Below are 12,897 nucleotides of genomic sequence, written 5' to 3'. Positions count from 1 at the left end.
GGAAGTAAAACAAATGTAAAAAAAAAAGAACCTGATAGTGACTTATGGATTCAAAAAATAAAAAAAAGCTAGCCAAAAAAAAAGCTTTATTGAATGGAGAGAGACTTTTGTGAATGTCTTGTCTTTGAATGAGAGTGCGTGAATGTCTTGTCTTTGAATGAGAGTGCTTCTGTATTTTTTCCTTGTGTCTGGAAACCTGTTTGGAAAGGTTGTGGAGCTGCCTGTTTGTTTTAGCTCCACCCACTTTTTCAAACAAAGTGAAGTTTTTTTTAACCCTTCATAGTGTTGTCCTGTATGTGGGAAGTTTAAGACATTTTAAGTTAGAAGCGCAGGTGTGGATTTATTCGGATGAGAAGTTACGGAGCTAGGAAATGCACAAAGGATAGGTTTGTTGAGACATGGTCCCGGTGGTTAAAAGTTGTAATTACCTTTTTTTTTAAAAAGCCTTTGTGCGTCTCTCGAGGTACAGGCTGGGGGAGTACACTCTCATTGTCCTTGGTGTAAAATCTTGGTACAAAAGCTTCTAGCTCAGTAAGAGGATTTTTTTGGATAAAGAGTGGCAGTACAAAAGTTGAATTGGGATTTTGAGATATTTCAGGTGATCTCCTTGATCAACATTTTGGGTGTATTGGAAAAATCTTGGGTTTGGAAGCCTTTTAATAAGATTAGAAAACAAGTACTTTACATTCTGTGATCTGTGAATCACTATAAGCATAAATGAGAAGTCCGTGTAATACACAGATTCGTCCAGTTCAGAAGCCCAATAGTGACAAATGGAAGTTTGTCAATGACCTACGAGCTGTGAATGAATCTACCATATTCTCACAATGCTTAAAGAAGGATTTGGAATGAAGTATCCCGGAATGCTTTCCAGAATCTTAAACAGTCCCTCACTTCAGCACCCGCCTTGGGATTACCAGATTACACTAAGCTATTCAACTTATTTGTGCATCACAAGTCGGGTTTTGCACAATCTGTTTTGACTCAGTTACATGGGGACAGGCAGCGACCGGTAGCATATTTCAGTAGACCCAGTGGCACGCGGACTACCAGGATGTCTTCCTTCATTGGCAGCAGCTTATTATGCAACAGGCTCAGACAATAACTCTAAATCATCAGACCATTTTGTATATCCCACACTCTGTTGAGATTTTACTTACTAAGTGTGCCACCCAACACCTAACCTCCGCAAGAACCACTAAATACGAGGTCGAACTGTTATCAAATCCGAACCTTATCATCAAAAGATGCACTACCTTAAATCCAGCCACTCTACTCCCCACGGAAGACGACGGCGAACCCCATTCATGTGAAATGGTAACCGAATTAGTGACTAAACCACGTATCAATCTAACAGATGTACCAATGTGTAACCCTGATCTAATGTACTATGTTGACGGATCAGCCCTACGAAATGATAGGGGCCAACCTAGAGCGGCTTATGCAATTGTAACTCAGTTTAATGTTGTCGAAACAGCCTCTCTTCCAGACTCCTTTTCAGCCCAACAAGCCGAATTGTTTGTGTTAACTCAAGCCTGTATTCTGGCTGAAGGACACACAGTTAATATCTACACTGACTCCAGGTATGCTTTTGGGGTATCACATGACTATGGACAAATTTGGAAGATTCGCGGGTACCTGACTTCTTCAGGAACCCCTATCAAAAATGCAGAACAAGTGGAAAATCTCCTGCGAGCCATTCAATGCCCCTGAAAACTTGCCATTATCAAATGCCAAGCACATACAGCCCAGTCGAATGAGGTGGCACTTGGGAATGCCAGAGCTGATAATGCGGCTAAGTCAGCAGCTCTGTCAAAAGGGGGGATGCAGGTGTCATTGAAAAGGGGGGATGCAGTTGTCATTGAAAAGGGGGGATGCAGGTGTCATTGTTCCCACTAAGGAACAATAATTGCTCAGACCCGCCACCCACTATTAATGACGTGCTGGCCTTTCAGACACAGGCCAGTACGGAGGAGGTGGTGACCTGGACGAAGGATCAATGTTATAAAAATCCAGAAGGAATATGGGTTCACCATGACGGCCGCGTGGTGGCCCCCAGATCCTTACTTCCATGGATTGCCCGATGTGTTTATACATTCACACATGCGGGCAAAGGGAGATTGGCAGATTATATTTTGGCAACTTGGTATGCACCAGGTATTTCGGCAATTACAAAACAAATCTGTGAAAATTGTGTTACCTGTCAGACAATGAATCCAGGTAAGACGGAAAAAGTAGAATCTGCCTCCCACCCAAATCCAGTGGGGCCTTTTGTACATTTACAAATGGATTTTATTGAATTACCTATGTGTATGGGATTCAAGTATGTATTAGTTATTGCAGATGTGTTCCCTAGATGGATTGAAGCCTTTCCATGTAAGAAGGCCGATGCCACTACTGTTGCTAAATGTTTGTTAAAAGAAATCGTACCGCGCTTCGGAATTCCTGCTAAGCTTTCTAGTGATAACGGGTCACATTTCATGGGAACTGTTATAAGGGAAATGTGTAAAGCTTTGCAGATTAATCAAAGTTTTCATTGAGTTATCATCCACAATCAGCTGGACTTGTTGAAAGATATAATGGAATGCTTAAAAATAAGCTGGCAAAACTATGCAATGACACTGGACTAAAATGGACAGAACTGCTGCCCTTAGCTTTGATGGTAATGCGATCTGCAACCAACAGAACAACAGGCCTGTCACCGCATGAGATAGTTATGGAACGTCCCCAACGACTACCTTTTACAGCACCATTTACTGCAAAACAGATGGACATCCACAAAATGGAGGAAAATATGTTGAATTATTGTATTGCACTAACCAAATGTATTTCCAGCTTTCATTCACAGGTAAAGGAAGCCCAAGTCAAGCCAGCGGAAGGGAAGTGTCATAACCTGGAGCCAGGGGAATTCGTTTACATCAAGATTTTTAAAAGAAAAAGCAGTCTACAGCCAAGATTCGAAGGACCATACCAAGTCTTGCTGGCGACCAATACTGCAATCAAGGTAAAGGAAAGACCAACATGGATCCACGCATCCCATTGCAAACGGGCACCCGACCAGGAGGAAGGGAAGAAGGAATCAGAGGAACAGAAAAAGACTGAATAAGGAACTGTATGGACTATGGGGACTGATGGTGCTGGGCTTGACAGGGATTTACTTTACATTATTGATTACACCAGGGGTACAGACACACCACCGAAGGGAATTGCACGTAAACGTATTTATGGTACTGAGTCATAAGTATGCTTAAGAAAGAAACTTGTTGAGTTGTTGGATATGTTCCCATGTACCTGTCCACTCCGAAGGGGGTATTCCCCTGAGATCTGTCCCCTTTAACGAATCAGAAATGGTAGAATGGTTGACAGTGCCAAATAGGACAAACCTAACTAAGGGGCCAGAAACGAAGGAGCAAACAGAATGGAGGTCGGCAGGGTATAAACTTACAGCCTTCCAGGGATGGTACCAGCCCAATTATGATAATAACCATCAGCCTCCCTTCCTAAGCATTACTCCCAGAATAGGAAATCCTGAAGGTATAATATGCCTAGTGAGTAATGAGACTAAAAGGACCAGAAATGGGACGCAGCAAGTGTTCCCAAATGATTAAATGGCAAGCCACAACTAATCCCACTGAGAGAAAGATAGCAACCGTTGGCTGGACAATGGTCCATAACAAAGCCCCAGGTAAAGGGTGGGAAGGTGAGACCACTCGAGTAGGGACAGTGCGAAAGGACCAGGAGCTGACGTCCTATAATTGCATCTACTTTATTTGTGGCCATAAAGCCTACCCATGGTTACCAGCCAACTGGACAGGGTCCTGTTACTTAGGATATGTGGTACCCCTTATCAGATCAGTAAAGACTCTAAGGGAGGCCTATGGAAGTCACAGATTTAAATGGGATTTGACATGGCTAAACGGAATATTCAAGGTAATGGTGCCACCCTATGGAATAGAATCAACCGAATGGCAGTTACGGGAACTGGCTAACTTAGTTGAATCAGTAGCCAACGCAACTTCCCAAGCCTTTGAAGGGATAAATGACGAAATGGTAGCTATTCGAACAGTGGCTCTCCAAAATCGTATGACCTTAGATTATCTCCTAGCCAAGGAGGGAGGGACATGCGCCTTAATAGGTGAAGAATGCTGTACGTATATCCCGGATAAATCAGAAGAAATCGGCAGTCTAGCTGAATACATCAGGAAAAAGGTAATAGAGTATAAACAGACAGTTGGCCAGGATGGTATCACCTTGTGGGGTTGGGCATTGGGATGGTTAGGATCCCTGGGGAAATCTGTGGGACAGGGTTTGATCATATTCCTGCTGATAGCCTTCGCCCTGTATCTATTATTTGTCATCGTTAAGTGTTGCTGTGCCAGGGTGGGAGAAACGATGTTACCTACCGAGACCACGACTAGAGTTATGGTAGCAACAACTGCTGAAGGCTCTTGTGTGGAAATGGAAATGGAGAGACTGTACAAGATCAGAATGGATTAAGTTGTCCTTGTGAAGGACAAAATGGGGGAATGTGGAAATGTATTTTTATCTAAGCTGATACCATACGGTATTTATGTGCCCTTTGCAATATATATATATCAAAATGGAGTCCTGGCCCTTCCAGAACTTTCTGCATTTTAGCAGTCAGCTTGCATAAACAGCTAAACCTGGTTTGAGATGGCTGATGGCCATCAGACAGCTAGGAGACAAGTCATGCTGAGACAAGTACCCCCCCATAGTGCTTTCCTATTGTCTACACGACAAGAGTTCCATGTCACCCCACCCTTATCTTCTAGCCATTATCTCTTGCAGAGACCTCATCCATTTGATGCAAACAGATAAACTGACCAGGAAATTGAACTATCCTGACACAATACAAGACAGGTGATAGTCCATTACCTATGACTCATGGAGTAATGGCCGGCTGGCCAACTGATAACCCTGACAAAAGGAAATATCTGGATACCATGTCAGGACCAGGATATAGTAATTAACTCTTTATCTGTATTCACTGACTGTGAGACAGAGCAATACACAGGGAGAGGCCATAACTTGGGTTTTACTGTATAAATATCTTGTTAAACTGAACCATTTCGGAGGTGTTCACTTAGCCCTTGACTGAGTGTGACCTACCCCTTGCTAGCAAGCGAATTAAAGAAACTTCTGCCGGAGCTGTAAGTGTCGGAGTCATTCTTTTCGGAGGTCGAGATTTCGACAGGCACCACTCTGGCCTTGTGGTGTACTGGCCTGGTCTCCAGGATTATGTGAATCACTATCTTGGTCCCCATGAAAGTTCTAATGCTGGGCTGAAATAATGAGTCAAATTTGTCCAGGACCTGTGAGCATGATACTCGCTCCACAGAAGAAATTGCATTGACATCGCCCCATTTCCAGTTCATGACAGCAAGCCAACTCCTCCCCAGTAGTGCGGGACCATCCGCCGGGACAATCCAGAGTGGCAACCTGTTCTCCGAATCTTTGTGGGTCACGACTACCGTGGCACTGCCTAGCACCGGAATGATCTCCTTTGTATATGTCCGTAGCTGTGCGTCAATCGGCAATAATTTTGGCCTCCTAGCCTTGGTTGCCCACAATTTGTCGAACTGTTTGATACTCATCAGGGACTGGCTGGCCCCCGTGTCTAGCTCCATTGATACTGGGATGCCATTGAGGAGCACTTTCATCATTATCGGTGGCGGCCTGTTGTATGAACTGTATATGTGCTCCACATGAACTCGCTGAACTTCAGCTTCCAGCGATTTCCCCCAGTGTCCATTTGGTCTCGTAGGGTTTACATCGGGTCCATCCTCCTCGTACATCAATCTGGCTGCAGGCTTCCTGCATATACGCGCCAAGTGACTGCTGAGTTGCAGTTTCTGTGGGTATATTGCTGATGCCTGCAAGCTCTGGCTATGTGTTTGCCTCCACACCTCCAACATGAGCCATTGTTGGAAACAAAAGGTCCATTACCAGTCGATCGTCTCTGACTGTCTCTGTAACTGTCCTTAAGCACACCATTGATAGGTGTTGATGGCCCCATTACTGGCCGCATTGTCCCTTGTGATGGCATGAATCGCCATTCAGCTAGCCATTGCCTCTGTTGAATTCCCCCTTTGAGTTCGACTACATGCTTGGGCATGTCCGATTGCCCTTGTCTGCCTAGAGGACTGTGTGCCGCATTAACAATGTTGACTCCCTGTCCATTTGCTGCATTTAAACCAAGATTTTTGTCAAACATCGTTCTGGTCTCTTCCTCCCCTGAGATAAATGTCTGGGCCATCAAAGTTGGCATTTCCCGGGTTAAGTCTTTGGTCTAGTGGCCATGCTCACATGGTTTAAATCCCAGTTTCTCATCGCCAATAATATGTCCTTACTATACAGTACAAATGCACATGAGGCCCATACTAGAGAGAAGGTCACTTTGTGACCAGTAACCTTTATTAGCCAGCACTGAAGTGATGAAGGTGGGTGAAGCTTCCCCTTTTATACCTGAAAGTCCAGGTTAGGAGTGTCTCCCACAAGTTCTCCACCTAGTGGTCAGTGTTCTCAGGGTGTACAGCTTAGGTCCGTTTTATACATGGGTTACAATGACAGTTGAATACATGACACTCAGGACGTCCCAAAGCGCTTAATAGCAAATAAAGTACTTTTGAGATGTGTTCACTGTTGTACTGTAGGAAAAGTGGCTGCCAATTTGCGCACAGCAAGCTCCCACAAACAGCAATGTGATAATAACTCGATAATCTGTTTTAGTGATGTTGGTTGAGGGAAAAATGTTGGCAAGATCACTGCGGGTAACTCTTTTTCCCTGCTCTTTTTCGAAATAGCACGTTAGATCTTTTATGTCCACCCGAAAGAGCCTTGGTTTAATGTCTCATCCGAAAGACAGCACCTCCGGCAGTGCAGCATTCCCTCAGTACTCGCACTGGAGAATCAAACTAGATTTTTGTGCTCAGGTCTCTGGAGTGGGACTTGAACCCACAACCTTTTGGCTCATTAGGGGAGAGTGCTGCCCACTCAGCCACATTTGGCACCCTACTGAGCATTGAGCAGTAGGACACAGTGCAATGACGCTTGATTTCAACAGAGTGAGAATACCGAGAGCAGGAAGTAGTGAGTTGGAGCAGTTTATATGGCTCCGGTCGGGGTGAAGCTGCAGAAACCCTCACCACATTTTAAAGGCGCTTGAATGGGCACTTAAAGTGCCGTAACCTGCAGGGTTACGGAACTCGAGCTGGTAAGTGGGATTAGACTGGATAATCTCTTGTTGGCTGGCGCATTTACGATGGTAAGTACTGGAGGGAATTGAATATGGCCAGGGTGATCTCCTGGACTGGTTTTGATCGCCTGGATGGGTCGGAGAGGAATTTTCCTAGATTTTTTTTCCCCTCCCAATTGGCCTGGGTTTTTATCTGGTTTTTGGCTCTCCCAGGAGATCACACAGCTCTGGTTGGGGTGGAGTGTAGAATGTTTCGGTGCAAGGGGTGTCGCAGTTGTGTGGGGCGGACTGGTTGGGGCTGGGTGCTCTTTACCTGTCCACCATTGTTCATTGTTCATAGGTTTATATATAACCTTCAGGGCTGCTGACCGAGGGCCGTGCGGCTCTTTGTCGGCCGGTGTGGACACGATGGGCCGAAATGGCCTCCTTCTGCGCTGTAAATTTCCATGTTTCTATAATCGCAGTACGCTAAACCTTTATGAAACACTGGTTGGGCTTCAGTTGGAGTATTGTGTCTAATTCTGGGCACCGTGCTCCGGGAAGGATGTAAAGGCTTTAGAGAGTGTGCAGAGAAGATTTTACTAGACCGGTATCAGGGACGAGCGACTTCAGTTACGTAAAGAGACTGGAGAAGCTGAGGTTGTTCTTGTTAAGGCAGAGAAGGTTAAGGGGAGATTTCATGAAGGGTTTTGACAGTGTAAATAAGGAGAAACTTTCCACTGGCCGGGGGCGGGGGTTGATAACCAGAGGGCATGGATTTAAGGTAACTGGCAAAAAATTGGAGGAGATGAGGAGAATTTATTTCCGTAGCCAGTTGTTCTGATCTGGAACGCATTGCCTGAAAGGTCGGTGGAAGCAGATTCAATAGTAATTTTCAAAAAGGAATTGGATAAATTCTTGAAGGGAAACATTTGCAGTGCTACTGGGGAAAGGGCAGGGGGAAGAAGGACTAATTGGAGAATTCTTTCAAAGTGCCAATACGGACATGATGGGCCGAATGGCAGCCTTCCGTGGTGTATTAGTCTATGACTCTCTCTACAGTTAGCCAAATAAAATGCGAACAAACAGATCCATCGGCAGGAATTTCCTGTAAACACTTCTGTAACTTAAGCAGGAAATTCCTGTGGCAAATTTTGATGCAGGTCTCCTCAATTCAACAGAAAGCCACCGGTATATGCTTCAGCCTGTGGACCGGTGTGGGAGTCTGTACAGTGACTGCAGCTCCCCTAGTGGCGTGGCGGGCAATTGTACCTCCCAGTGTGTGTGGCACTGGGTTGCACAGCGCAGGAGCGATCATTTAGCTGATGCTGGTTGGAAAAGAGCAAAAGTGTGAAAGCAGACACTCAATCATTTGAGGTGCAAAGGTTCAACTCCGACAGCATTCACCCTGGTGTTAGACTAACTCACTTATCTAAGTGTAAAAGTCCGAAAGAAAACTTGCATTTATATAGCGCCTATTAACAACTTCAGGATGTCACAAAGCTCTTTACAGCCAATGAAATACTTTTTTTTTTGAAGTGTAGTCACTGTTGCAATGTAGGAAACGCAGCAGCCAATCTGCACACAGCAAGCTCCCAGACTTGCACACAGATAATCTATTTTTTTCAAATGTTGGTTGTGGGATAAATATTGGCCAGGGCACCGGGGAAAGCTCCCCTGCTCAATAGAATCTATTCCTTCAAAATAGTGCCATGGGATCTTTTACGTCCACTCGGTTTACCGTCTCATCCGATAGGCAGCACCTCCGACAATGCGGCACTCCCTCAGCACTGCACTGGAGTGTCAGCCAAGATTTGAGTGCTCGGGTCCCTGGAGTGGGACTTGAACCCACAACCTTCTGACTCAGAGGCGAGAGAGGGCTACCCACTGAGCCCTGGCTAATGGTTTTCACTTACCAGTTTGCACTGTAGTGTCCTGCCCTCTTTGTATAGCAGTACGCTGTACACAGAGCTTCCATTGATGCTTTCCCTGCATGTTGTAGTCGTGTTTTCATACATAAGATCAAAACTGATGAACTGACTTGAAGAATTGAGCTGTAACTTGATGTAATTGTGTGGATCCTGTGAAAGGAAACAAAGCTATTTTTGATTTATTTTCTCTTGAAGCACCGTGTATCTACAACAACACTTATATACCGCCTTTAACAATGTAAAACATCTCAGGCCCTTCACAGGAGCATTCACGGAAACAGTGTCATAGTGGTTATGGTACTGGACTAAGCGAGTTTACTTTGAGTTTGTTCCCTCTTCAGCCAATATGCAAGTTGGCTGCATCACTAACCATGTTTAATCCAATGGACCCTGGCTGGCACCTTCAAGGTAAACCTTTGTGAAACTTGTCCCCAAATTCAGTACCTCGGAACGTATTGCAGCCACTCTTTCTGGCGAGAATCCTGAGCGAGTAATGGAGCTCGTAATACAGCTCCTGTGTGAAGGCACACAAGCTGTCCATTAAACGTCCAACGGGGAATCATCAGCATGATCATAGGCAGTCCCTCGAGATCCAGGAAGACTTGCTTCCATTCTAAAAGTGAGTTCTCAGGTGACTGAACGGGAATTACAGTCTCTGTCGCAGGTGGGACAGACAGTGGTTGAAGGAAAGGGTGGGTGGGGAGTCTGGTTTGCCGCACGCTCCTTCCGCTGCCTGCGCTTGGCTCCCGCATGCTCTCGGCGACGAGACTCGAGGTGCTTAGCACCCTCTCGGAGGCACTTCCTCCACTTTGGGCGGTCTTTGGCCAGGGACTCCCAGGTGTCGGTGGGGATGTTGCATCTTATCAAGGAGGCTTTGAGGGTGCCCTTGTAACGTTTCCTCTGCCCACCTGGGGCTCGCTTGCCGTGTAGGGGTTCCGAGGAGAGCGCTTGCTTTGGGAGTCTCGTGTCGGGCATGTGGACGATGTGGCCCGCCCAACGGAAATAGGCCCCTTATTACAATCTAGTGTTTAAAACTGCTGAACGTAGAGACGGCCAGCCGATTGTTTTTGGAGATAGCTGATCACAGCCAAGACAGATGTTAGCGGTGATACGAAGAGTCTCAGCACTTCTGGGCTATGGAGGGGAAAAGTTGTCTGAGGAATGAATCTGTTTCCAATTGCTATTGAGTGACTGCTGTCGGAAAGTGTATGTGTCTGTGTGTCTGGCTATGATGCCCTCCATGTGTGAGCAGCCCTGATGCCACGCCTGAAGAATATTGGCATGCACGAGGTACTAAAGGCCCCCTGGAACCAAGGATCTACGCGAATGCGGGAACAGGCTTGATAGACTAAATGGGCTAGTCTTTGTTCCTATCTTGCTATGAAATTGTATCCCAAAAGAAAGTTTTTGCATTTATATAGCGCCGTTCACGCCCTCAGGAAGTCCCAAAGCACTTTACAGCCAATGAAGTACTTGCACTGTTGTAATGTGGGAAATGCAGCAGCCGATTTGCACACAGCAAGATCCCACAAACAGCAACGTGGTCAGGACCAGATAAGCTTTATTTTTTTTTTACGCGCTGTTGATGGAGGGATAAATATTGGCTATGTTTGTGGAGGAAGAGTGGTGAGAGATCGTGGCGGAGGAGCGTTGAAAGATTGTGGCGGAGGAGTGGCGAGAGATAGTGATGGACGAGCGGTGAGAGATTGTGGCGGAGGAGTGGTGAGAGATTGTGGCGGAGGAGCGGTGAGAGATTGTGGCGGAGGAGTGGTGAGAGATTGTGGCGGAGGAGTGGCGAGAGATAGTGATGGACGAGCGGTGAGAGATTGTGGCGGAGGAGTGGTGAGAGATTGTGGCGGAGGAGTGGCGAGAGATAGTGATGGACGAGCGGTGAGAGATTGTGGCGGAGGAGTGGTGAGAGATTGTGGCGGAGGAGCGGTGAGAGATTGTGGCGGAGGAGTGGCGAGAGATAGTGATGGACGAGCGGTGAGAGATTGTGGCGGAGGAGTGGTGAATGTTTGTGGCAGAGGACTGGCGAGAGATCGTGGCGGAGGAGCTGCGGTGAGAGATTGTGGCGGAGGAGCGGCGAGAGATCGTGGCGGAGGAGCAGCGGTGAGAGATTGCGGCGGAGGAGCGGCGAGAAGTTGTGGCGGAGGAGCGGCGAGAGATCATGGCGGAGGAGCGGTGAGAGATCGTGGCGGAGGAGCGGCGAGAGATTGTGGCGGAGGAGCGGCAAGAGATCGTGGCGGAGGAGCGGCGGTGAGAGATTGCGGCGGAGGAGCGGCGAGAAGTTGTGGCGGAGGAGCGGCGAGAGATCGTGGCGGAGGAGCGGTGAGAGATCGTGGCGGAGGAGCGGCGAGAGATTGTGGCGGAGGAGCGGCGAGAGGTTGTGGCGGAGGAGCGGTGAGAGATCGTGGCAGTGGAGCTGCGGTGAGAGATTGTGGCGGAGGAGCGGCGAGAGATTGTGGCGGAGGAGCGGCGAGAGATTGTGGTGGAGGAGCGGTGAGAGATTGTGGCGGAGGAGCGGTGAGGGATCGTGGCGGAGGAGCGGTGAGAGATTGTGGCGGAGGAGCGGTGAGAGGTTGTGGCGGAGGAGTGGCGAGAGATTGTGGCGGAGGAGCGGTGAGAGATCGTGGCGGAGGAGCGGTGAGAGATTGTGGCGGAGGAGCGGTGAGGGATCGTGGCGGAGGAGCGGTGAGAGATTGTGGCGGAGGAGCGGTGAGGGATCGTGGCGGAGGAGTGGCGAGAGATTGTGGCGGAGGAGCGGCGAGAGGTTGTGGCGGAGGAGCGGCGAGAGGTTGTGGTGGAGGAGCGGCGAGAGGTTGTGGCGGAGGAGCGGTGAGAGATTGTGGCGGAGGAGCGGCGAGAGATTGTGGCGGAGGAGCGGTGAGAGATTGTGGCGGAGGAGCGGTGAGAGATTGTGGCGGAGGAGCGGTGAGGGATCGTGGCGGAGGAGCGGTGAGAGATTGTGGCGGAGGAGCGGTGAGAGATTGTGGCGGAGGAGCGGCGAGTGATCGTGGCGGAGGAGCGGTGAGAGATCGTGGCGGAGGAGCGGCGAGAGGTTGTGGCGGAGGAGCGGTGAGAGATTGTGGCGGAGGAGCGGTGAGTGATCGTGGCGGAGGAGCGGCGGCGAGAGGTTGTGGCGGAGGAGTGGTGAGAGATCGTGGCGGAGGAGCGTTGAAAGATTGTGGCGGAGGAGTGGCGAGAGATTGTGGCGGAGGAGCGGTGAGAGATCGAGGCGGAGGAGCGGCGGCGAGAGATTGTGATGGAGGAGCGGCGGTGATAGGTTGTGGCGGAGGAGCGGCGGTGAGAGATTGTGGCGGAGGAGTGGTGAGAGATCGTGGCGGAGGAGCGGTGAGAGATTGTGGCGGAGGAGAGGCGAGAGATTGTGATGGAGGAGCGGGAGAGATTGTGGCGGAGGAGCGGCGAGAGATTGTGGCGGAGGAGCGGCGGCGAGAGGTTGTGGCGGAGGAGCGGCGGTGAGAGATTGTGGCGGAGGAGCGGCGGTGAGAGATTGTGGCGGAGGAGCGGCGGCGAGAGGTTGTGGCGGAGGAGCGGTGAGAGATTGTGGCGGAGGAGCGGCGGTGAGAGGTTGTGGCGGAGGAGCGGCGGTGAGAGGTTGTGGCGGAGGAGCGGTGAGAGATTGTGGCGGAGGAGCGGCGAGAGATTGTGGCGGAGGAGCGGTGAGAGATTGTGGCGGAGGAGCGGCGGTGAGAGATTGTGGCGGAGGAGCGGCGGTGATAGGTTGTGGCGGAGGAGCGGCGGTGAGAG

The 12,897-nt window shown here is 48.8% G+C and overlaps 1 protein-coding gene across 2 annotated transcripts in view; it reads right to left on the bottom strand.

Moving 5' to 3' along the window:
* Positions 1–12,897, bottom strand: part of slc15a2 (solute carrier family 15 member 2) — a 261,524-nt gene that overhangs the window by 44,804 nt on the left and 203,823 nt on the right. For both annotated transcript variants that reach the window (XM_070875245.1, XM_070875244.1), the window contains one exon: positions 9,112–9,276. In XM_070875245.1, the coding sequence (XP_070731346.1) occupies positions 9,112–9,276 (165 nt within the window). The remainder of the gene's footprint in view (positions 1–9,111; positions 9,277–12,897) is intronic.

Source organism: Pristiophorus japonicus, chromosome 3 (genome assembly GCF_044704955.1).
Source record: "Pristiophorus japonicus isolate sPriJap1 chromosome 3, sPriJap1.hap1, whole genome shotgun sequence".
Taxonomy (NCBI): Eukaryota; Metazoa; Chordata; class Chondrichthyes; family Pristiophoridae; genus Pristiophorus; species Pristiophorus japonicus.
This window is presented reverse-complemented; position numbering and strand designations above follow the sequence as displayed.